This window comes from Neophocaena asiaeorientalis, unplaced genomic scaffold (genome assembly GCF_003031525.2).
Source record: "Neophocaena asiaeorientalis asiaeorientalis breed wild unplaced genomic scaffold, Neophocaena_asiaeorientalis_V1.1 scaffold319, whole genome shotgun sequence".
NCBI lineage: Eukaryota > Metazoa > Chordata > Mammalia > Artiodactyla > Phocoenidae > Neophocaena > Neophocaena asiaeorientalis.
The window spans coordinates 1,961,725-1,987,899 of record NW_020174103.1 but is presented as its reverse complement, the minus strand read 5'-3'; the positions used below and the strand labels follow the sequence as shown (position 1 = coordinate 1,987,899).

At 38.0% G+C, this 26,175-nt stretch overlaps 1 protein-coding gene across 1 annotated transcript in view; it reads right to left on the bottom strand.

Moving 5' to 3' along the window:
- LOC112406042 (E3 SUMO-protein ligase ZNF451-like) overlaps positions 1-26,175 on the bottom strand; it is a 57,902-nt gene that overhangs the window by 14,241 nt on the left and 17,486 nt on the right. The window contains exons 5-11 of the mRNA XM_024754686.1: positions 21,554-21,707; positions 20,915-21,062; positions 16,643-18,240; positions 14,686-14,829; positions 10,349-10,479; positions 9,263-9,449; positions 832-900 (exon numbers count right to left, since the gene is read on the bottom strand). Coding sequence (XP_024610454.1) covers positions 832-900; positions 9,263-9,449; positions 10,349-10,479; positions 14,686-14,829; positions 16,643-18,240; positions 20,915-21,062; positions 21,554-21,707 — 2,431 coding nt within the window. The remainder of the gene's footprint in view (positions 1-831; positions 901-9,262; positions 9,450-10,348; positions 10,480-14,685; positions 14,830-16,642; positions 18,241-20,914; positions 21,063-21,553; positions 21,708-26,175) is intronic.

The following is a 26,175-nucleotide window of genomic DNA, read 5'->3' as shown; positions in this document are numbered from 1 at the left end:
ACATTTCCACTCTCAAATCTCCACCAACAAATACTACATTGGAACTATACTATGACTCCTACTGTCGTCCTTGAATGTCAAAGATGCCAATATAAAAGTTTCAACTACTTTAGTGAAGGTTCAAGTATTTTCCAAAATCTGTTGTTTCACTTCCCCCCAGGGTTATTAAAAAGCACAGTCTGTTATGGAAAAACCATAGTAAAAACTGGACTTATGTCACAACCAAATAGTGGTACAGCAAGTAAATGATTTGATGTGAAGTAATATAAAAAGTTCTCTTTAACCTATGGAAGGAAATACCTTTTCCTTTAAGAGGAGGGAAACATAATTAATTTATCTAAAAAGTCCACTAATATTCAGATGTAAGTGCTTACTTTCATAGTTCTACTGCAAAACTTTAATATTCTTAATTTAATACTACTCAAAATAAATAAAAATTAGGACACCAAAATCTTCTCCTATCCCTGGGACAGCAACTTTTTCTGCAAAGGGTCAGAAAATATTTATTTTAGGCTTGGTTGCGGGGTGGGGGAGGATCTATACCATTTGTATCACAACTACTCACCCTTGCTCTTGCAACATCAAAGCAACAGCGCAGACAATACTTACACAACAGAGTGTGGCTGAGCTCCAATAAAACCTTATTTACAAAACCAGGCAGTCGACTGGCTGATTTCTGTTTTAGCCCCTAAATCATCTTACACGAGGAAATGCAAACTATCCTTTAAATGAGAGAATTTTTTTTTTATACTCAGTGGTAGGAGGGATGAAGTGAAAGAGGGAGAAATTTTAAAAAAACATACAGATACAATCAGGAAGGGATTAGGTTACCTTCTGTGGATCTGAATTCTTCTCCCATTGAAGTACTCTTCATACCCAGGTTATCATCACTGTCACATTCTGTAAAGAAGAATCAATAAATTCAAATGTACTTCTGAAAAAGTTTTGTGCCATAATTTATGTATTCTAAGACAATGTGACTTTCAATGACTTCTCCCATACCCAAGCTTACTAATTACAATCCATTAGTATTACACAACTTTCCTTAGAGATTTGTGTGTTTTTTAATGCTTACCAAATAATATTACTTAAATTGAGAAAAAGATAAAAATGAATGAAATAGGCAATTTGATTTTGGCTCCATATTCAAAAAATTATTTGAAAAAGTTCTTTTTGCATGTTGAGGAAATATAAAATCCTAGTATATTTTTTAAAACTGTAAAATTTTAAAAAGCTAGTATGTTTATTTGGATCTAGCAAATAAACTCCGAAGTTTCATTTGCATGAAATCATCTTTAAAAGATTTTTAATGATGACAGATAAAATTCTCCTGTATTTTGAAAATCATATGCATTCATCTCTATAGAGACCATAGATTTATATTAACAGTGTCTCTGCATGGCACAAACTCACTTGATGCCTTATATTCTTACTGAGAGACCTAAGGCTTTAAAATAATGACATGACTGACCGGGTATCACAAAAGTCACTTAAAATATGAACGTGGTACCATCAGGGACCCAGTATTTGGCTTTCCACCTTAACTACATTTAAATCAATTTCTATCAGAGTGACTGAATCAGGGTTTAAATAACCCTGATTGTGTATTCAATACAAATCACATGGACATATTTACTTCTGTGAAAATATATAAAAACTAAAAATATACATTTAAAAATTTATCAATATATCATTGTTTATAAATAAAAACCACTATATTTCTCTTATATTCCTTTGCTGCAAAAATTTATTACGAGTCACCTTTTGCTATTCCAGCAAAAAAAAACTATTGCTTTTTCTACAATATGTTATATACACTTACTACTTCAAATATTTCAAGCTGTGTTTTAGTGAAATAAAACATTACATTTACAATTTGAAGAACAAAAAATTTAGTCTTAAAACATTAGGAACAAAGAGAAAATACCCAAGGTTTCTTTTATTACAATTCAAAGTCAAGGCCAGTCAAAAGCAGCATGTGGTAACTGGCCTAAACAATTCATCATGGCAACCAAGACCTAAGGCAAAACTGCAGGTTTGAATCATAAGGTTTAGCTTGACACTAGGTTGTAAAAAATTTTTAAGGTTTCGTTTGCCTCAATCAGCCCCATCTGTAGAACAGAGAAAATCATGAATTTTCTTCCCTATTTTTCAGTACCTTGCACAGAATTAACTGTATCATATAGATTTTTAGGATGGTGCCCAAAGCAACAACCTATATAGTCTCATCAACAGGCTGAGCAAGCAGGCAGATAGATGCTTAGAATTAGGTTCAACAACTATTTCATATAGGGCATGCCACTGCTTCAATCACCTACACTTTCACAGCATGGGTGAATTAGTATGTTCAATTTTTAAGATGGCTTTAAAAACCTGTATAATTGGTACCAACCATACTTAATGCCTTCATCCCATTCATTCCAAAATGAAGACACAAACCAAACAGACATAACAAAGTCCCAGGGCCATAAACCAGACAGCCCAAGGACAGTGTTCAGATTCAACAAAAATCATGTCAAAGCACAGTAAAGTCTGTTTTCAATTTAAATTCACTAATTCATAACAGCCTATGCTCAAGTCCCTCCTTGCATTACCTAAGAAAAAATATTCTAGGAAAGTTCAAACTTTACATAAAACTGGAAGGAAGATGTTTAATTACTGAAGAACTATAAACAACTGAATACACAAAACTGTGTTTTTAAAAACTGTTTACATAAAGCAAACAATGTTCTTGAACTAACCTACAAGATACAGGCAAGTTCTATTACATAAACAGATCTTTAAGAGCCCAGAGAATTTTTTTATATAAGCAATGGCGGTGACTAATGAAATAGTAGAAAACGGCAAATCAGAAATTCAGTCATCAAGAATGTGGTTGAAGTAGGTCCAATAACACAACACTCTGGAAAGTAAAAGCAAATAAACAAACAAAACCTTAAAATGTATGGTCAAGACAGTAAAAACAAGTAGCATAGTTATTTTATTTTACAAAGAGCATACTACAAGCCAGGAGCAGCGTCACGGGGTAAATAAAAATGGTGCTAGCGTGGTCCCTTTAACTCAGCCTGCCCTCACACTGAGACTGCATTTCTACAGTCTGAAGAAAAGAAAATGGGGCTTCTTGGTTTACTTACAAGACAAAAGATCCCAGGGAACTTACAATGATAAGTTGGCTATGCTTGACACATAATCAGCTTACTTTTTAAAGTACCAGAACCCCCAAAACCCACAATCAAATCTTTTTACCTTCTAGGAAACAAACAAACAAAAAAAAAGCATCTTCCTAAATGTTATTTTCATCTACACACACTCTGCACTGTCGTTAGACTGCAACAGAGCATCTCATCTTCATTCCTCAAGGACATGGTAAGAGCGAACAATGCACCAATGGATTCTCTACATAATAAAATCAGGGCTTTGTGTCAATGAAAGCCTCAGCCTTCACAGGTGATGGCTGTGTGGCCTCAGGCAGCTATTTTAACCTTCCTGGGCCTCTGCTCCCTCATCTATGAAAGGGGGCGATCTAATATATCCTAACTCACAGCGTTGAAAAGAGGATTAAACAACACGCAGAAGTTCTTTGAACATGTTTAAGCATCTTCAAACACTACTAATACAAAAGGCAGCTAGCATGGTGGCTGGCACACAGTAGGTCCTTAATAAAGGTTAGTTCCTCTTACTTCTTTAAAACAATTGAAATGACAAGTGATATCTGCATCTTTGAAACATGAGGCTTGAGTTAGAATGAACAGATATTTGTGAATAAAGTGTGAAAAGCATAAAAGAAGAAAAAGTCTACCTGGCTCCTCTGACTAGGATCACTAGAAAGGATCCATGTATCTTGGTAAATTTTTAAAAAGTGAAAATGAGTACAATATAAAATAGAACTGATGAAGGATAAGGGGCCCAAAGGTGTCAATTCAGGACAGATTAGTATTTTTACACATCTCTACAGGGATTTACACATATATCATAGCTGTAATCAAAACGTTGGTGCTGGAACCCTGATGCATAGAAGGAGAGTGAGTTTAAAGGGCAAAAACCATGACACATTCAAATCTCAAACTTAGTATAAAGGCTCACCTTGCTAGAGAGGGTAACTGATTTAACCCAAGTCAGAGATCTAACAAAGTAGCAGCAGTAGCACTACTTACCTGTCCTCTCCCTACCAAGCAAAGGTATAATAAGACCTTATGACCAAATGACTGACATTCATACATGGAGCCAGCAACTTCCCAATACCTCTATTTCTACTGAAATAAGTATCTCCTGAAAAAACTTTCAATTAACTGAAAATCTGGCAAAAAAAAAAAGTATAAGATACCATATGATCATTGATTCTGACAACACTATTCAATAGATTCTTCCTGTTTACACAGGAGTAATAAAACCACTTTATGGTCCTAATAATGGAAAATTTCTGAAAAGTTATAAAGAAATAAGAGGTTCAAGCTTGTATCATTTGTCTATGCTATGGCAGAGATTTTAAAAACGTGAAAAATCATCACAATGCTTATAAAACATGAGAGAACTTCTCACTGTGTTACTTGTAAGAGAGTTTGTGGGGTGGCTGGTTGGTAACTAGGAGCCTTGAAACGACAGATCCCTGAAGCTGTACGTGATATTGTATGTACAGTAAGTCCCCTACATACAAACAAGTTCCGTTCCGAGAGCACGTTCATAAGTCTAACAAAATTACTTAGGTACCCAACTAACACAATCAGCTATATAATACTGTACTGTAATAGGTTTATAATACTTTTCACACAAATAATACATAAACAAACACAAAAAATAAAGAAAGCATTTTTAATCTTACAATACAGTACCTTGAAAAGTACAGTAGTACCAGCTACATCACCGCTGCTTTTACGCTTGCTTCTGGACATCCTGGGCTTGAAATAAAGATACTGTACTACTGTACTCTATATAGTAATGTACAGTAAAGTACACAAAAACACAACCACTTGTAGAGGACGCACGCATGTGACAAGGTACGCCAGACACGTGAAGTAACTTACGTGACTGGACATGCGAACGCACGTTTGTAAAGTTTGCAACTTGAAGGTTCATATGTAGGGGACTTACTGTACATGTCCATTTGGGGGAAAGAGGTTTGGAAAGATTTTTTCAGATTCCCAAAAAGGTCCATCGACGCCCACCCGCAAACCACACTGCCTTAAAATAACTGGTTGTCAGATCTGAAGATAGCACACTGGGTTAAGCTAGATGAAAGGAGTTACCCTGGCATTCTTGTGGTAACCAAAACTACACTACAGGCCCAACACGAACTGCAGTATTTGTGGACACTGAGAGATGTTTCTCAGTCACAATACATATTAAATATCATTTCTTAACAAAGACTGTTACTCTATTATTCAGAAAGCCATTTATTAGGAAAGGTGAAGGAATAAAGTTACCCAAGAAAGTCACTGTTCTTTGATTTTTCTTATTATAAAGTTTATTAGCAGGCAGTTTGATGCCTTTCAATATTCCATGAAGAAAAAAATTTGTCTGAAACTGAATCTGAACATACTGTGATTCAGCATAATATTTTTTTAAATGTTAAAGTTATAAAAGCATCTTTAAATCCAGACCTAAATAAAATATGTGACTTAAAGACTACACTTTTTTGGCCACTTAATTTTAATAATTTTCATTACTTTTAAAATGTAGTGGCTATAGCACATGAAAAGATGCTCTACGTCACTAACCATTAGGGAAATGGAAATCAAAAACAAAATGAGATACCACTTCACACCCATTAGGATGGCTACTATAAAAACAAACAAAAATCAGAAAATAACAATTGTTGGCAAGGATGCAGAGAAAATGGAACCCTTATGCACTACTGGTGAGAATGTAAAATGGTACAGTCCATGTGGAAAATTAGTATGGAGATTTCTCAAAAAATTAGAAAAAGGACTTCCCTGGTGGCGCAGTGGTTAAGAATACACCTGCCAATGCAGGGAACATGGGTTCGAGCCCTGGTCTGGGAAGATACCACATGCCATGGAGCAACTAAGCCCATGTGCCACAACTACTGAGCCTGCGCTCTAGAGCCCACAAGCCACAACTACTGAGCCTGCGTGCCACAACTACTGAAGCCTGCGCGCCTAGAGCCCATGCGCCGCAGCAAGAAAAGCCACCACAATGAGAAGCCCATGCACCACAACAAAGAGTAGCCCCAACTCACCGCAATTAGAAAAAGCCCTTGAGCAGCAACGAAGACCGACACAGCCATAAATGAATGAATGAATGAATGAATTAGAAATAGAATTACCATATGATCCAGCAATTCCACTTCTGGGTATATACTCATAAGAACTGAAAGGAGGATCTCGAAGAGATGTCTATATCCCCATGTTCACAACAGCATGATTCATAATAGCTGAAGCATGGACGCAACCCAAGTGTCCATCAATGGATAAACGGATAAGCAAAAGGGGGTATATACATACAATGGAGTATTATTCAGCCTTAAAAAGGAAGGACATTTTGACACAGGCTACAACATGGATGAAACCTGAGGATATTTTGCTCAGTGAAATAAGCTAGTCACAAAGGCTGCATGATTTCACTTACACGACATACTTAGAGTAGTCAAATTCATAGACAGGAAACAGAATGGTGGCTGCCAGGAGCTGGAGAAAGGGGAGCATGGAGTTGTTGTTTAATGGGTATGGAGTTTCAGTTTTGCAAGATGAAAAGAGTTCTGGGGATGGATGGCGGTGATGGCTACACAACAATGTAAATGCAGTTAATACCACTCAACTGGAGACTTCAAAATGGTTAAGATGGTAAATTTTATGTATATTTTACTACAATGAAAAAAATGGAAAGAAAAACTAAAAAAATATATAGTGGCTAGTAACCATATTTCCTTTTTACAGTAGTAATAATTAATAATAGCTGCTATTTACTGAGCACCTATGCTCTTTCCTATGCTATGCTAGACACTATACGTATCACTAATTCTTACAACCTTATAGATATGAAAAGTGAGACTCAGAAAAAGTTGAGTAACTTGCCTGAAATCGCAGAGCTAAGAAGCAGAAGTCAGTATTCGAATCAAAGACCATGCCCTTCTTTATGCACTGCATGGTCTCTGTATTTCACAAAAATTCAGAATAAAGTATACATGTGTCCCCAAAGGCAGTAAGTTCAAACGGGCACTGATTACAAATGAATGATTAAAAAAAAAATACCTAGAGAATTCTATATTCTGACATAGAGAGTGGTTTATGACACTGATGAGTGAAAAAGGAAATTAAAGTATATGTCAAAAAAAAAAAAGGCTAGAGCATAAGAGACATTCAGAAAAGAACATCGGTATATAACAATAACCTATACTTTACCTCCAACCCTAATATACCCATGCAAACCTACTCATATGTAGCTCTCATTCCAAATAAAGTTGAAAGAAAGGCAAATCCATTACAGGTCTCATGTTCTAAATTACAAAAGAAATGCTCCCCAGGGCAGCAGCATAGGAGGAAGAAAAGGGGGTGGGCCTAGGTAGCAAAGGTAAAAATTTAAATATTTTTCAAGATATTAAGTAGATGTTGTTAAGGATCGCGAAAGGGATGGTAAAAGAATGGGAGAAAAAGAGGTTAAAAAAAGCCACAGACACTCCATTCAATACTCTGTAATGACCTATATGGGAACAGAATTCTAAAAAGAGTGAATAGGGACTTCCCCGGTGGTCCAATGGTAAAGAATCTGCCTTCCAATGTGGGGGACGCAGGTTCAATCCCTGGTCAGGGAACTAAGATCCTACACGTCGTGGGGCAACTAAGCCCACGCACCATAACTACTGAGCTTGTGCACCTCAACGAGAGAGCCCACGTGCCACAAACTACAGAGCCCACGCGCCCTGGAGCCCATGGGCCACAACTAGAGAGAGAAAACCCGCATGCCACAACTAAAGAGAAGCCCACACACCGCAACTAGAGAACTAGAGAGAAGCCTGTATGCTGCAATGAAGATCCCACATGTCGCAACTAAGACCCCACAAGCCAAATAAATAAATATTTTAAAAATAATAAATAAATAAATAAGAGTGGATATATGTATATGTATAACTGACTTACTTTGTTGTACAGCAGAAACTAACACAACATTGTAAATCAACTATACTCCAATAAAAAAAATTAATTAAAAATTTTAAGAAAAGGAAGAAAAGAAAAAAACCCGCCACAGACAGAAAAAGCAAGTGAATGAAAACAGAAACTATAGAATAGGAAGACAAAATTCAGTACTAAATCATGACATAAATATGCAAAACAGAGCTGATTTTTCTCTAAAGAGCACAATTGTGCCAGTAGCTTAATGGTTCCTAACTTTGCAAAGTGAATTGAACCAACGCAGTGAGTGGTTAGAGCAAAGTTCTTCAGAATAGATCTTCAATCAAAATGTGGCTCTATACATGTAGAAAGAAGAAAATAGCTAGGAGGAGAGCACACTTGGACAATTTAAAGGCATATAATAAAAATTCCAAAAAGCAGTCAGTTTTTCATTGAGGTCATTCATCAATACCTTCAAACCATATTCATGGCTGCAAATTATTAGGATATTTAAAAATTACTCTTTTATTCTCTCCTACCCACATTTCAGAAATTACAAAAACCAAAACCAAAACCAAAACCTATCTGGATCCCTAGAATTACATCCTTTCTTAAATACTCGTTAGTGAAATTGGACATTAGCATGCCCTTTCATTGAACAATCTCAGAAAGGCAGAGAAGAGTGTAGGACAAGGGATGCCTAGCCCTTCAAGGCAATAAAGATCTTTCAGGGCATCATTCTGTCACTGTCAACCTCTTAAATTTTTATTTTTTTATTTTTTGGTATTGCCATATTAGCATTTATTGCTTTCTGATTTCTCCTATAAGCACTTTGCTTTCTGAAAAACTGAAGATAAATTTAGAATTTTAGAAATGAAATGAAGATCTGGATTCTGAGCTTTGCAAAACTATACTAGCATATTTCAAACCATAAGTATATATTTTAAATATATGAATATAAATTTTATTCATTAGATTAAAAATGGTCTCTAAAATATTATGAATTCATTCTCCTTCTAATACACTCAAAGTGAAAGTGAGATAAGAGAAAAAATATGATAGAAGCATGAGCGCGTGGCGGTTTAGTGAGCAGGCAGCAGGGCACTAGTGGAGAGCAGTTTATTTGGTTTCTCATCAATAAGTGAAGTGAAGTCTCTTCCTCTTGGGCAGTTGGCACTGTGGCTACAGCTGCATACCTTTGGTCGTATCAGATATGCTATTTAACAAGGCACACATCATATCTCCCTCTAAGTGGTGAGGGTTGAGTATATGTGCTGGCCTCTGAGTCTTCTTAAATTGATTCTCTAGCTCCAGAAAACCTTGATCTCCTGAGAGGATGGTGAAAGGAATCTGCTTGGGCAGTTGTTCATCCAGACGGCCAGCCTAAGTTGGAAAAAATAGCACAAGTTGATAAAGATCTGCATCTGAGCTTCCAGTCAAGTTACAGCTATTTCAGAATGAACACATACCTAGAAACGTGTATTTAGCTTGTTCCCTTGCTCCCACCAAAGTATGATATAAAGATCTCGTTCATAAATGAAATATACCATATTTAATCAAATATAAAATGCTGTCAATTATAAGATAAGCTCTTTTATATGCCACTAAGAAAGAAAGAAAAGAAAAGCCAAAAAGAATGTAACAGGAGGCCCCCACATAAAGGTGGAACACTAACAGGGCTACGCGCTCAACCTGAGGGTAAATAAAAAATGAATCTGCCATAGAGAAAAGGTAAGCAAAGTAATTTGCATAACTCAATCTTAGAACTGGCTAGATGGAAAAAGAAACTATCTGTGGTTTAAAACATAAGCAGCAGTCAACAAGTTTGCAGAGTGTCAGTGTGACACAGAAACCCTTAAGCAGAGAATTTAATTTAAACTGGGTCTCAGGTGGGTTGTTTCTCCAGGTGACTAGCAGAGACAGAAGCAAATGCAAATTCCATCTGGGTCAACAGTGACTGCTATGGTGCCCCCCCATTTCAGAGATGTTAGAATGTGAAAGTGCCTCACACATCAAGGAGTGTCATCTCCTGATAATTTATTCTAGAAATAGCTGAGGGTCCACTATGAGTAGCTGAGAGTCTGCTGGAACTGGGGATGAAGCAGTAAACACATGCTATGGGCTCCTGCCCTCAATAGTCATAAGTAGAACCTGATGCAAAAGGTTTTATACAAAAAGCACAACACTGAAAAGGAACCTACAGTGTCATTATGATTCAAGAGGGGAAAAAATCCAAATGGGTCCTAGCTTCACGTTTGATTTTGAATAAAACAATGACTCACATGCATACATATGGCAAAATCAGCAGCATCTTTTCTTTTACTACAGCGAGGATGAAGGAAGAAGCACCCAATCTTGTTTAGGTAATTATAGATCTTACAGTTGACGGGAGGCTTCCAGTTGGTGTTTCCTCCTATTATGTTTAGAAAAGGCATAAATGATGAGTCAAACAAGAGAAAAAGAACAGAACACTAGATACAATTGAAAACTCTATAAGGAAAAACAAATACTAGAAAAAAATGTTTCTAGAGGAAAAGTACCAGATTAGAAGGCAGAACAAGGCAGTTCTCGTGCAGGTAACACCAGGTTGTTGCTTAAATCTTGGGGAAGTAGACCAACTTCCCCAAATCTGCCTATTAATCTGAAAACTCACAGGGATGTTAAGCAGAATCAAAAGTAAAGTGCATGAAAATTCTTTGACTGCTGTTGTTCTATATGAATGTATGCATTAGTGGTTTTTTACAAATATGTCAAGGCTGCTCAGTGAATAAAAATGATGTGCAATCAGGAAAGCTGGACTTACTAAGAAGTTGTACTGACTACCTTATCCAGGTCAGCATGTTTCTATCTTAAATCCTAATCGTCTTCTTTATATGCTGCTTGCTGTCAAACATGGCATGCATACCTTGTTTCACTGCACTTTGCTTTACTGTGCTTTGCAAATACTGTGTTTCTTACAAACTGAAGGTTGGTGGCAACCTTGCATTGAGGGAGCTCATCGATGTCATTTTTCCAACAGCATTTGTTAACTTTGCGTCACATTTCGTTAATATTCGCAATATTTCAAACTTTTCCATCATTATTTTATTTGTTATGGTGGTCTTTGATGTTACTATTGTAATTGTTTGGGGGTGCCATGAACCATGCCCATACAAGAAGGCAAACTTAACTCATAAATGTTGTGTGTGTTCTGACTGCCACACCGACTGGCCCTTCCCCCGTCTTTCTCCCCTCCCTTCCCGCCTCCCTTTTCCCCAAGACACAATATTGAAATTAGGCCAATTAATAACCCTACAATGGCCTCTAAATGTCCAAGTGAAAGGAAGAGTCTCACGTTTTTTAAAATCAAAAGCTAGCAATGATTAAGCTTAGTGAGGAAGGCATGTCAAAAGCCAAAACAGGCTGAAAGCTAGGCCTCTTGCACCACAAAGTTACCCAAGCTGTGAATGCAAAGGAAAAGTTCTTGAACGAAATTAAAAGTGCTACTGCAGTGAACAAATGAATGATAAGAAAGTGAAACAACATTATTGCTGATATGGAGAAAGTCTGAGTCTCTGCATAGAAAATCAAATAACCACAATATTCCCTTAAGCCAAAGCCCAATCCAGAGCCCGGCCCTAACTGCCTTCAGTTCTATGAAGACTGAGAGAGGTGACGAAGCTGCAGAAGCAAAGTCTGAAGCTAGCAGAGGTTGGTTCATGAGGTTTAAGGAAAGAAGCCGTACCCATAACATTAAAGTGTAAGGTGAACCAGCAAGTGCTGATGTAGAAGCTGCAACAAGTTATCCAGAAGATAAGTCCTAAGATAATTCATGAGGGTGGCTGCACTAAACAAAAGATTTTCAGTGTAGGCAAAACAGCCTTCTATTGCAAGAAGATGCCATCTAGCAGTTTCACAGATAGAGAGAAGCCAATGCCTGGCTTCAATGTTTCAAAGGACAGGCTGACTCTCTTGTTAGGGGCTAATGCAGCTAGTGACTTTAACTTGAATCCAATGCTCGTTTACCATTCTGAAAATCCTAGGGCCCTTAAGAATTAAGCTAGGACTTCCCTGGTGGTGCAGTGGTTAAGAATCCACCTACCAATGCAGGGGACACGGGTTCAATCCCTGGTCCAGAAGATCCCACATGCTGCGGAGCAACTAAGCCCGTGAGCCACAACTACAGAGCCTGTGCTCTAGAGCCCGCGAGCCACAACTACTGAGCCCTCATGCCACAACTACTGAAGCCTGTGCGCCTAGAGCCCGTGCTCTGCAACAAGAGAAGCCACTGTAATGAGAAGCCCATGCACTGCAACGAAGAGTACCCCTGCTCACCACAACTAGAGAAATCCCGCACGCAGCAACAAAGACCCAATGCAGCCAAAAATAAATAAACAAATAAATAAATTTATTTTTCAAAAAAGAAAGAAAAAGAATTAAGCTAAATTGACCCTGCTTATGCTCTATAAATGGAAGAACAAAGCCTGGATGACAGCGATATGGTTTCTTGAATATTTTAAGCCCACTTTTGAGACCTACTGCTCAGAAGAATCCTTTCAAAATATTACTGCTCATTGACAATGCACCTGGTCACCCAAGAGCTCTGATGCAGATGTACAATGAGATTCATTTTGTTTTTATGTCTCCTAATGTAATATTCATTCTGTAGCCCATGGATCAAGGAGTAATTTTGACTTTCAAGTCTTATTATTTAAGAAATAAATTTTGTAAGGCTACAGCTGCCATAGGTAGTGATTCCTCTGATGGATCTGGGCAAACTAAATTGAAAACCTTCTAGAAAGGATTCACTATTCTAGATACCATGAAGGACACTCATGATTGGGAAGATGTGAAGAAAGCAAAATATCAACATCCACGGGAGTCTGGAAGAAGTTGATTCCAACCCTCATGGATGACTTTGAGGGGTTCAAGAATTCAGTAGACAAAGGAACTGCAAATGTGGTGGAAACAGCAAGAGAACTAGAATTAGAACTGGAGTCTGAAGATGTGACTGAATTGCTGCAATCTCAGGATAAAACTTGAATGGATGAGGAGTTGTTTCTTATGGATGAGCCAAAAGAAAGTGGTTTCTTGAGAAGGAACGCACTCCTGGTGAAGATACTGTGAAGATTGTTGAAATGACAACAAGGGATTTAGAATATTACATAAGCTTAGCTGATAACACAGGAGCAGGGTTTGAGAAGACTGACTCCAATTCTGAAAGAAGTTCTACTGTGGGTAAAATGCTATCAAACAAACATGCTACAGAGAAATCGTTCATGAAAGGAAGAGTCAACCAATGCTACAAACTTCATTGTTGTCTTATTTTAAGAAACTGCCGCAGCCACCCCAGCCTTCAACAACCCCCAGCCTGATCAGTCAGCAGCCATCAGCATGGAGGCAAGACCCTCCCCTAGCAGCAAGACTACGACTCACTGAAGGCTCAGGTGGTTAGCATTTTTTAAGCAATAAGGTTTTTTTTTTGGCTGCGTTGGGTTTTCGTTGCTGCCTGCGGGCTTTCTCCGGCTGTGGTGAGCGGGGGCTACTCTTTGTTGCAGTGTGCGGGCTTCTCATTGCAGTGGCTTCTCTTGTTGCAGAGCATGAGCTCTAGGCGCAGACTTCAGTAGCTGTGGCACTCGGGCTCAATAGTTGTGGCTCGCGGGCTCTAGAGCGTAGGCTCAGTAGTTGTGGCACATGGGCTTAATTGCTCCACGGCATATGGGATCTTCCTGGACCAGGGCTCAAACCCATGTTCCCTGCATTGGCAGGCGGATTCTTAACCACTGTGCCACCAGGCAAGTCCCAAGGTATGTTTTAATTAAGACTTCTTTTAGACATAATGTTGTTGCTCACTTAATAGACCACAGTATAGTATAAACATACCTTTTATATGCACTGGGAAACAAAAAAATTCATGTGACTTGCAGTGGTCTAGAACTGAACCAGCAGTATCTCCTAGGGATGCCTGTACATCAGAGGCTCACTGTACTAAGCCTCAGTTAATCAAAGAGGAGTCTCTCTCCCAGGTTTGGTCAATGGTTTGTAAAGAGATTTAGACTACGGCCATACCACCCTGAATGCACCCGATCTCATCTGATCTCGGAAGCTAAGCAGGGCTGGGCCTGGTTAGTACTTGGAAGGGAGATTTATGTGAAGATGCACATTTATGAACAGTAAGGATGAAGTGAAGAGGCAGTTATGTTGAAAACACACTAGTCCTGTAGTCATGAGGCCCAAGTTTGAAAGCTAACTCTACTATTTATTATTTTTGTACTTTGTGAAAAATAAACTTCTCAGCCTTCTTCCTTATATTTTAAAGGGTGAAAATTATAACAATCAGTAAGCATGCATTAGTACCAAGTACAGTATCTGGCGCATTGTAGGTATTGAATAAAGGCTCTTTCAATCTGTATCTAAAGATCCACAAACTGTGGGCCACCAGGTACAGCGAATATTTACCACAGAGAAATGTAAAGAGAAAAATATTCTAGCAGAGTAACTATAATGCAAAGTGACAAAATTCCAATTATGTTCCTATCTTCTATTCAGGAAGGTTCAAAAGGAGTCCTTTTAAAGCAAATCACATTCTAAGGGGGAAAAAAAGGGAGGTTGTCTCAAATGTGTTCCTTATTAACCATACCTTGAAAGCCCCAAATAAATGTTCCTTGGTTAAGATTCCCTGGTAGATGACCAAAAAAGTTGGACCAGTTATCAAAGTCTACAAAGACTATGTGAGTCATGGTTCGCAGGTAATCCAAGTCTGGGAGCTCAACAACCTCTTCATCTGAGAAGAGAGAAACATCAACATGAATTTCATAAGAATTAGCTAAAACCTTTTTAATTTGTCAACTTAATATTAATCTTTCATGTTATTTACTTCTATCTAAACCATGTCATGAAATCCAAACCTGTATGTGACACAATATATTTATATCAGATAAGAAATATTTTTAATATTTCAGAAATGATTATCCTTTCGACAAATATGTACCATTGATCCTGGCTTTCCTTAAAAGTCACTTATAAAAGAAAGTTTTTAAAAAATTAGTATACTGGAAGATATGGAAGACCAAGTTTTAAGGCTAAATAACTAAAATCTTGCACCATCCATCAAAATAAACTTTCAGGGTTACTTGCTAAGAACTTTCTCGCCGCCAGGAGTTTGTTCTTTTCCTAATGTAGACTGATTCATCAGCAGCCCTCTGGCTCGGTGCTCACATACTCGAGAGCAGACATGAGACAGCCCACAAGAGGCTCCTGTGGCTCGTGCAGAACAGGGCCCGGTGCTCCTCGCGCCAAGGACACCTCTTCCTCAGTCAACTCAGGGCCTCTCACCTCCCACCATCTGCAACTCTTGTCCTTCCTCCTCTTCCCTTCTTTCATACCTTTCACTTTGACAGGGCCTTACAGTTTCGAGTGGTAGCAATGCAAGCCTTAAATGTTTATACTATTTTTAAAATGGATAGCTTCTACTCCACCTACTAGAGACTCCCTCAGAAAAAGACTGCCATCTTCCCATTTCCAAACCACCCATCTTCTTATCTGTCTTCTTAAAATACTAATAGATACAACAATGACCTCCTATCAGACACAGACCAACACAAATCCCCCAAAAGCAATCACAAGAGCAAAAGGAAAACAACAGAACATAAAATAGCATGACCACGGTTTCACTGTTTGACATCGAGTTGAATGGATCAACAGTATGTTATTTAATCATTTCTCACATAAAACATACCATGGCTAAAGGCAATGCTGAGATCTACATGTGCTACAGAGCAAGCCTATAAAAACTCAGTAATTCATAAACATATTTTATGAACCAAAATACTCACAATTTCATTTTTTCCACTCGACATTGTATAACTTATGAAGAGTTAATCTTTAAAAGAATATACACTTAAAATTATACTCTAAAGAAAACAACTTACTTCTAAACAAAATGAAAACACTGCACTCTTCTAGACTTCCTTAATCTTATCAAAGAAGAAGGGAAGCCTAGAGTAAGCACAGACAAGGGGATCCATACCTCAGTTTTCTGCCTGGTTTCTTGCTACCACTTAACAACTCGACTTCTAATTGCTATTTTAACTCTAAGTAAAAGCTTTGCTTCCGAAGACGGTAACAAAAATATACAAATTCTCAAGTGACCTTTAAAACTTCTCATACTTATAGAATAAGGTCAAAATAGAAATAAAAAGAATTCACCTGATTTATCTTTTTATTGAACTTAAATCTAAATGACAGTAAAGTGCAGGATAACTTTCAAATCTGACTTTCAGAAGGACCATCTATTTCCCTCATCTTTCAAAATTCCCATGTCTTTTGGAAAAGAAAAGGTTACCTAAAGTACCTATTATTTAGCATAACAGATATTCCTTGTGCCCTTAGGTTGAGAGAGTGGCTGCCTGAAGCAGCGGGAATACAGATCCCTCCCGGTAAAGTACACGCCGCGGTAACTCACTGGCCAACGTATCAGCCCATCAAGTCCTGGCTTCAACACTGGCTCCCTAGGAGCAAAGAGGGTGGCTACACATGCGCATGTTTCTAAGCGGAAATGGGAAACGTGTACGGACGTCAGGGTTGTGGAGCCGTACCTGTACTCTGACAGCTCACGTCAGTCTCGGCTCCTCTCTCCAGGTCTGAAGTCTGTGGACAGCTTGCTGCCTGTCTCAGCTTTCTCTCTGCACGGGAGGAACTGGCAGCAAACGTGTACGGGCTCGTCTGCTCAGGCCCGAAGCAGGCCACGCTGGGCTCCCGCAGGAAGCAGTGTTTCCTGTGGAAGTGCTGCTGCGCGCTCTCGGGGTCCTGGAAGGCTCTGGTGCAGGTGCCGCACTTGATCAGGCACCGCGGCGTGCCCTCCGGCTCCGCGTGCACCTGGCGCACGTGTGCCAGCATGTCATCCATGGCCTGCGCCGTGGCCGAGCACATGCCACAGCGGAACCACAGGCGGCCCTGGCCCAGGAGAGTCTGCAGACAGCGAGCGTGGTCCTCCTTTCTGTTGACTTTGCAGAGGTAGCTCTCCCGGCAGCCGCACGTCAGTAGATTACCGGTCTCTATAACTGGAAAATCACTCTCGGTTTTAATGGAAGTTTCCGTTTTTTCTGACACAAATACATAGTCTATGCTGTGGTGCTCCTTATAATGACTCAGAAACGCTTCTTCCACATTAAAGATCAGATCACAAAGTCCACAGAAATACTTCATCTTTATTTCGTTGTCATGCTCATCTTGGCAATGTCGATACAGCGTTTCCATCTTGTGAAAAGTCTTTTTGCAATGGGCGCAGCTATACCTATGAAACTGGTGACTTGCTAAAGACATGCAATGTTGTTTCACACATTCTTGGGAGTCAAACATATCTTCACAAATTCGGCATTGCCATTTACCGCTTGGAGGACTGGTTGCTGGGGAATGATCAAGAATAGTAATAGTCGAAAAAGGATTATCAGCAGTCAGATCACTCACCAACGTTGTAGAGGATGACGGCAAAGTGTCACCTTCTACCTCATCTGTCTCATAAAAATACCTGTGTCCATTATGAAACTCAGTCACATGGGCCATTATAGCCTCTTTCCTTGCCAACTCCTTTTTGCATGTCCGACACCAGAAAAGAAAGTTATTTAAATGTGCCCCTCCATGAATGCGGCTCATATGTAAACGGATGACTCCTGAATCTTCACACACCTTCCCACAGACCACACACTTATAACACATCGTGTTTGCTGAGAAAACGTGCTTTTCTACTGCATCTTCACTTGGGAAGCGTTGCTGGCATTCACAAAACCAGGTTTTAACAAGTGACTTTTCCTTCTGAACACAAACCATACCCCCATGGCTTTTATCTCCTAAATTAATCTTCTTTTTTGGAACAGTGCTGCAATCTTCTGAGCTAGATTCTCGAACGGACATATTTCTTTTAAGTGATGAAAATTTTGACTTATCTTGCAACAGGTGCAAGTCAGAAGGGGGTTTGTTCCCTTCACTGCTGTGGCAATAAAGTAAGACTGATTCTTCCATTGAGTTAATGACTCGGACTTTGTGTCCTGAGTTCTGCTTGTGATTCCGGGTACTGGTTTCATCCACAAAGACACGGTTGCAATGTGGACAATAACCTCTCAGTAGGAATTTCTCTGCCACCTGAGCAATGCTCTTCTCAGCTAGAGCTACAGGACCAGCGTTTCGACAACGAACTCTAAATTGGACAAAAAAATAAACTCATAAGTATTTTCTAAATATATTATCTCTGCTTTTTATTGTAGGAATTATAAAGTAATCAATGTATACACAAGCACTAAAAATTGTTTTTCAATAATGTTGCAGGCTTCCCTGGTGGCACAGTGGTTAAGAATCCACCTGCCAATGCAGGGGACATGGGTTCAAGCCCTGGTCCAAGAAGATCCCACATGCCGCGGAGCAAGTAAGCCCTTCCACCACAACTATTAAGCCTGCGCTCTAGAGCCCACGTGCCACAACTGCTGAAGCCCGCGCGCCTAGAGCCCGTGCTCTGCAACAAGACAAGCCACTACAATGAGAAGCCTGTGCACCTCAACGAAGAGTAGCCCCCGCTCGCGGCAACTAGAGAAAGCCTGCATGCAGCAACGAAGACCCAACAGAGCCAAAAATAAATAAAATAAATTTTAAAAAATAAAGTTGCAGATGATATAATAATATTCTATCTACCTGACCATTACCTACACTTTATCTAATCCATATACCAAAGGGTAAAACTAGAATCAAAAAATTTTTTAAAAATTCAGACAAATTTTAGACAAGTACAAACTATATCAAATGCACTGATAGGAACGTCATGAGACAAGCAAGTAATTAACTTCTCTGTGGTAATTAAACAATATAGAGGAGCACTACAGTGAGGCTCTCAACAACCCTGTACCTATTCTTTAAGAATGAACTGATTTTATGTCAGGAAAATGCCATGCCCATGGTTGCTTTTATACTAAAGAAAGTGTCCAACATCATTGTTCATTAGGGAAATCCAGATTAAAACCACAGTGAGACTCTCAAAAGAACAACTAAAATGAAACAGACTGGCAACACCAAACCTTGGCAAGGATGTGGAGGAAATGGAACTCTCACACCTGGCTGGTAGGAATGTGTACCAGTGCAAACACTTTGGGAAAATGTCTAGTAGTATCTTATAAAATTAAATACACATACTCTTCGATCCCGCAATTCCACTCCTAGATATTCATCCAAGAGAAATAAAACCTATGTCTATAAAAAGGCTTGTATAAAATGTACATAGCAGCTTTATTCACACTAGCTAAAAACTGTCCATCAACATAAGAATGAATAAACAAATTGTGCTGTATTCATACAAGAGAATACTTCTCACAAATAAAAAGGAACAATGTACTAAACAATATGGATGAATCTTACAGATATTATGACAAACACAAAAGAGTGCATACTATATATGATTCCATTTACATAAAGTCCTAGAGGAGATAAAACCAACGTAAGGTGGAAAAAGTATCAGAATAGACTGCCTGAGGGTAAGAGGGTGGGAAGTGACCAGGAAGGGAACAATGGAACGTTCCATGGAGAGGTAACACAGGATGGTAAAAGTGTGGGTTAACAGATGTATCCAGTAGTCAAAATCATAAAGGTTAAGATCTGTATACTTCAATAAATCGAAATTGTATCTCAGAAACAAAGAACTGTAAAAAATAATTAAGGGCAGTAAGGAGCATACAGATATATAAATAGAAGAAGAATGGCAGTGTTGATAATTATTAAAACTGGGTGACAGGTAAATGGAGGTTCATTATACTATTCAGCTGACTTTCATACAGTTGAAATTTTCCATTAAAAAAATTAGGAATAAAAATAAAAGGCAGAACCAGGATTTGAACTCATAAAATATAAGTCAGAACCAGGACTGTTAACATCAATAATTATACTGAGTGTATACAGAGTGATTATACTCCACTGCCTCTGTTTTTTGAGAACATATTTTACTTGAAGGTTTGTGAAAACAACTGTTCTACTTAAACAAATGCAATTGTATCATTTAGTAGTGTGATACAATTTTAATGCATTTTAAAGAAATAATGGGGAAAAAAAGACCTAAGAGACATAGCATCTAAATGTAAAGTACAGACTTTGAATTATAATTCCAACAAACCAAATGTAAAAAACATCATGAAGTAATCAGGGAAATTTGATAACTGACTAGGTGTTTGATGATATTTAAAAAAAGAGTTTTTTAAAGTGTGATAATGGTATTAGTTGTTTTTCTTTAAAAAAAAAAAGAGTGCTTAACATTCAGAGATATATATTGAAGTATTTACAGATAAAATGACAAGATTTGCTTCAAAATAAGAACTTCTGGGGATCAGAGTATAAATAAAACACGACTGTCATGTGTTGATAACTACTGAAGCCTGGCGAAAGGTACACTGGGGTTCATTATACGATTCTCCTTACTTTTGTATAGTGCTTGATAATTTCCATTGTAAAGACAAAAAAAGCATACTTGATTGTTTGACAAATTTGGCCTTTCACTGACATGTAATTTTTCACTTGTTTGTGATACTCTCCATGCTGGTTGACTCAAAGCCAAGGTTCTATCATAACCCTCTCCTCCTCCAGGCACAACCCTCAACAGCACATGCAGAACTTAGAACTGTTAGCTTGTTTTATGTTCACAGCAACATCAATATATCCACTTTTCTCACACCTCTCACTTCTTTCATTATGCTAAGTTTGGGTAATGTCCAGGCAAATATACACTCTCATTTTAGAAGGAGAGAAACATGGAATAGAAAAGTATTTGTTGAGTCCTCTGGCTGTTGCGGAGCTTATTGGGCGGGAATCTTACAGTCCAAGACTAGCCCCTTACAAACCTGAAATGGGCAGTGAGCTCCATGTGGGAACGCAGTGTCTGGTGGCAGGCCACACACTTAACTTGAAATGGAACATCTTTGCACAGAGAGATCAAAAGTTTCTTTGCAAAAGATGGAAATGATATTGGCTGTGCCATTCCCTTGTCATCTGAAAGACAAAATGAAGTATGACTTGCAAAGATCTGAGTAGAGTGACCCGGCCTTCCTCCCCTTTGCCTTTCTCAACATCAGGTGAGGTAAGTAAAAGAAGATGGTTATTTATGTGATAAAAATCTAAGAGAAGTCGTTTTCTAGCCTCAATAAAGTGCAGTGGATGCTGACCTCATGCTCAAGTTAAAATCTGAATCTTAAGTGCAGAGAAATACCCAACTTCCCAATGGATATACAAAAACATTATCCTGCATAAATGTTTTCTTCCCAAGTTTCTTTTCATTCCTCAAAGTAAACCTTACTCTTAGGTGCAAATAAATAATGAGAATCTTTTTTGAAAAATAAAAAATGAGATAAAAATCTTTTGCTTTCATGGTTCTCAAAACTAATGTGAAGATAAGTTACCTCAAGAATTATCTGAGAAGAATGATAAATCAGCAAAGGTTAAAGTAGTTTAATACTTTTCAGCGGAAGAGAGTATTAACATACCACCCAGTTTAAAACGCTGATGGAAATGATTCTTTCCAGACATATGCTTCAAACACTCATCCTTGCTGCTAAAAAGAAGGAAGCAATTTGGACACGCAAAACACTGAATAATCTGAGGAAGAAGGTTGTTTTTATGTCCATCATCTGCAGCTTCCTAAAATATAAGGCAAAGCTTTATTATAGACAACTAAAATCAATATTCAATTTCTTAAATCAACTTTCAAAATTTCCTATTTATTTGGAATATTTTGTATCAGTTTTTAACATGAAAACTTTTCTTCCCTGAGTGTGAACTGTAGACTTTTTGTCATAAATGAGGTCCCATATATGAAATTTTAAATTATTTCCTTAAAAACAAATTATTACCATCTTTCTGTGACAATAAACATACAAGTACATTTGCTTTCTATACATTTTTCTTTTTATATATACATCTATATGCAATATTATATAAATGCATAAATGCTTTCATATCACATATACTTTTTCTTATGTTTTGCTTTGTTCACTCTACTCTGCAATATAACCTATGTTTACAAATACGTATTCTTCCATAAATTTCTCCATACAAAAATAAATACACAAGGGGAATTGTCATTGTTTTATCAAATATTGTCATCTTACAGATTCTTCTGCCTCTTAGTTTTCTTATTCCACAATAACTAATGGAAATCCCTAAAAATCAACTGGTGTCGCTCTAATTTATTCTTCTTAATGGCTACAAACTACTCCATGGTGTGATGTGGATCTACTGAGATTTAGTCAACTATTCCTTTCCAGGCATTTTTTTTTTTTTTTTTGCCACTGTAAACAATGGTTTTATAAATATTGTTGACTATATATCCTCATTAAATAGTGCTTTTTCTCTCATTATCAAGATTGGCCGCATTGGGTTAAAAGGTTCATTATTTGAATATTAAAAGATATTGTGTAACTGCTTCTCAAAAAGGCTCTACAAATTCCGATTCCCTAGCACTGAGTGAGCCTGGCACAATAGCTATTACAGATCTTATTGTCATGTTTGCAGTCTTACAGATGTGTGTTATGTTAATTTGCCTTTCCTGTCTACTAGTGAGTGTGAGCATTTATTCATACAATTCTGTGCATTGCTTATTCCATTCCAGCCTCATGTTTTGATTGTTTTTGCTTTTTCCCCTCTGGTCAACTTGTATCCATTCTCTGTTATCAAAACTAACTCTGTCTCATCCTCTATTTTTCAAATATTCTTCATCAAACATCTATTAATTTAGTATTAGTATATGGTCACCTTAAAATTCTGATACAAACAGGTATGTCTTTTCTAGAGTCCAGGTTTCCAAACTTGGCTAAGAGTCTCCTCTATCCCCAAATTGGAAATATTATTAAGTGTATATTTATATGTATATGTATAACTGTATGTGTGCTGTGTATAAATATAATGTAACTTCTTGTTAATGGTCTTTAGAATAATAGCCTTAAAAGTTGTATTGTGTCTTCTTAAATTTACTATCATTAACATTAGGGATATCAAAATAGTTTGTGTAGTTGCTTATGAAATGCAACAGGAGGAGTGATAGGAAATTTACATTTATACTGAGTATATGTCAAGCACCACCTTACGGTTCAAATGTGCTTTTCCACTTAATCCTTACAATAACCCCGTGAAGTACTATTTTCATTATTTACAAATGAGAAAACTGAAGTTTACATAAGTGAACAAAATTATCACTCCCCTCCAAGTTGTACCCTCAGAAGAGACAAAGCTACCATTCACACCCAGCTTTATAGCTGTGGTGATAAATCCTGTGCTCTTTCCACTACTCCTCACCCTATTTTATTTTGGTGACAGCCACGCAGAAGATAACACCCAGTATGACACTTTGCATTCCAATTAGAAGGTTCCAAATAAGAACACTAAAAGCATTTACTACCAACCAATTTGTACAAATGACCCCTACCTGAAGAACTCTAATAAGCTTTAGTTCAACTGTGAGTTATAAGTGGATTCAAAATAAGCTTGTTTAAACTGTTTGCTCAATAGAACAAAAACTGTGATTCTACATAAAATTTTATTGGAATATACCTATTGCAAAAGTATAGCATATTTGCAAATAACTTCTACAAACCAGGGGAAGGAATGGGAAATAGGATATCTGGGAAGTACTCAATTCCTTTTTACCATTATATTTCCAGTTATATTAAATCAAAACACACCATACAAATATGTATACATAAAAAAAAGTATAACCATAATAAGATACCACTTCATAGGTACCCACTAGGATGGCTATTTTAAAAGACAGATAATAAGTGTTGGCAAGGATGTGAAGAAACTGGAACATTGTTGGTGGGAAAGTAAGCTGGTACACTGTGATGGGTAACAATTTGGCAGTTCTTCAAAAACTTAAAGATGATAACCATATGGCCCAACAATTAACTCATTAGAGAAGTGAAAAAGTATGACCACACAAAGACTTGTACATTTGTTTATATCAGCATTATTCACAACAGTCAAAAAGTGAAAACAACCCAAGTGTCCACCAACTGAACTGATAAAAAGAAAGTGGCATATGTCCATACAATGGAATATTACTTGGCAATAAAAAGGATGAAGTACTGACATATGTCACAACATGGATAAGCCTTGAAAACATCATGGTAAGTGAAAGAATCTTGTCACAGAAGGCCACATATTGTAGGATTCCATTTAATGAAATGTCTGGAAAAGGCAAAAACCACAGAGACAGAAAGTAGTGTACTAGTTGCCTCGGGCTGGGGAGGGGGAAGAGTCACCTTCGATGACAGAATGGCCCTAGGAACAGAATGAGAGAGAGTTGTAATGCCCACCGACCGACAAGCGACACTAAGGCACCCTGGGGCTTACGATACATCCTCCACCATCCCCACCAGCACCAAAAGGGAGAAAAGCAGGAAGTTACGCAGTGACAGACCCACTGGATAGTCTTTTTTTTTTTTTTTGGCCATCCTGCGAGGCATGTGCGATCTGACTAGGGATTGAACCCATGCCCCCTGCAGTGGAAGCACGGAGTCTTAACCGCTGGACCACAAGGTAAGTCCCTGGATAGCTTGAATGTCAGAAAACACTAGACACTTGCTACTCAAAGTATGACTCAAAGACCAGCAGCACTGCCATCACCTAGAAGCTTGTTAGAAATCTTGAATCTAAGGCCCCACATCAGATCTACTGAGTCAGAACCTGCACTTTAACAAGATTCCCAAGTGATTTGTGTGCACTTTAAAGTTTGAGAGGCATGAGTCTAGACAGAAGAAACTGGAGATAAAAAGAAAACAGAAGGGCAGCAAGGCAAACAATGCAAATTGTGGACAGTTTCACAATTTCATTGAAGAACATCATCTTTATGAAACAGAATTCACAGGCACGCAATCTTCTAGCGACCTCTTCTGGCTCATTTAAGATACGTAATGACTGGTTCCTTCCGAGTCCTTGTGACAGACACTCCAAAGAATAAGCAATAGGAGCTTTTATTAAAAACTATATGTCAGGCCGTAAGTGCTTTATATTGTATTATGTTTTCTCTCAACAATCTTGTATGTAAGTATAACAATTCCACTTTAGAGATGAAGAACCAAGCTCACAGATGTGCTGTAACTTGGTGAGAACACATAGCTAATAAAAGTAACTGGAATCCAGGTCTGTCTGACACCAAAGCCTTTGCTCTGTTTTACCAGATTGCTTCCCAGAAGGCTGAATATCATAAATTTACTTCCCGGAGAGACGGCAAAAGGGAGGGCAAAACAGCATAGGATGAGTGATTCCCAGATAAAAAAGGAAACAAATTAATGAAATTTGGGAAAACACAAATGAGAGTATTAATTAATTTTAAGGTTAAAATATCTATTCAGATTTATTGAAGAAAAAAGATGAATATGCTTACAGCATGGAATAGAAAAACATGCCCTGAAAGAACTCCAGTTCTGAAAAAGGTGGAATACTAGTGACCCACTGCAAACACTAAAAAACTATGGAATGTAGTTGCACCCTTTTCCTTTCTCTCCCCAAACCTGTGTCAGGGCACTAGACAGCCCTATCATTTCTTTCTTTAATGTGTCTTTTGGATCCACTTTAAGGTCTTTATTTTAAATGTCATTACCTAAGTAAACCCTTTTCTCATCTCAAAGCTAAGTTACTGCTGAAGTCACCTAAACTGGTCTCCTTGTCTACATCTTTGAATCCACCCTGAACACTAGTGCCATTCTAATACCACTCAATCTCTTTGGTGTCCCTAAAAAAGGAGAAGGAATTCGGTTCTAGAATTTAAAGTCCCTCTAGCTCTGAAGATGTAAGAATTATTTTCATCATGTCACGTCCTGTGATAGTGCCAGTATCTTTCCAATATCAAGTTTAAATTTTGTGCCTTTATAGTCAAGTTACTATTGTACTTGTGTTGGGAGTCCCCAGGTCCATCCCCAGGCTTGGTGGTTGGCTAGGACTCACAGGACTTGGTGTACAGTTGTACTCATGACTATGATTTATTATAGCAAAAGGATACAAAGGGGGAAAAGCACACTGGGCAAGGTCCAGAGGAAACCAGGTGTAAGATTCCAAGGGTCCTCTCCCAGCGGAGACACACAGACACACCTAATTTCCACAAGGAAATTAG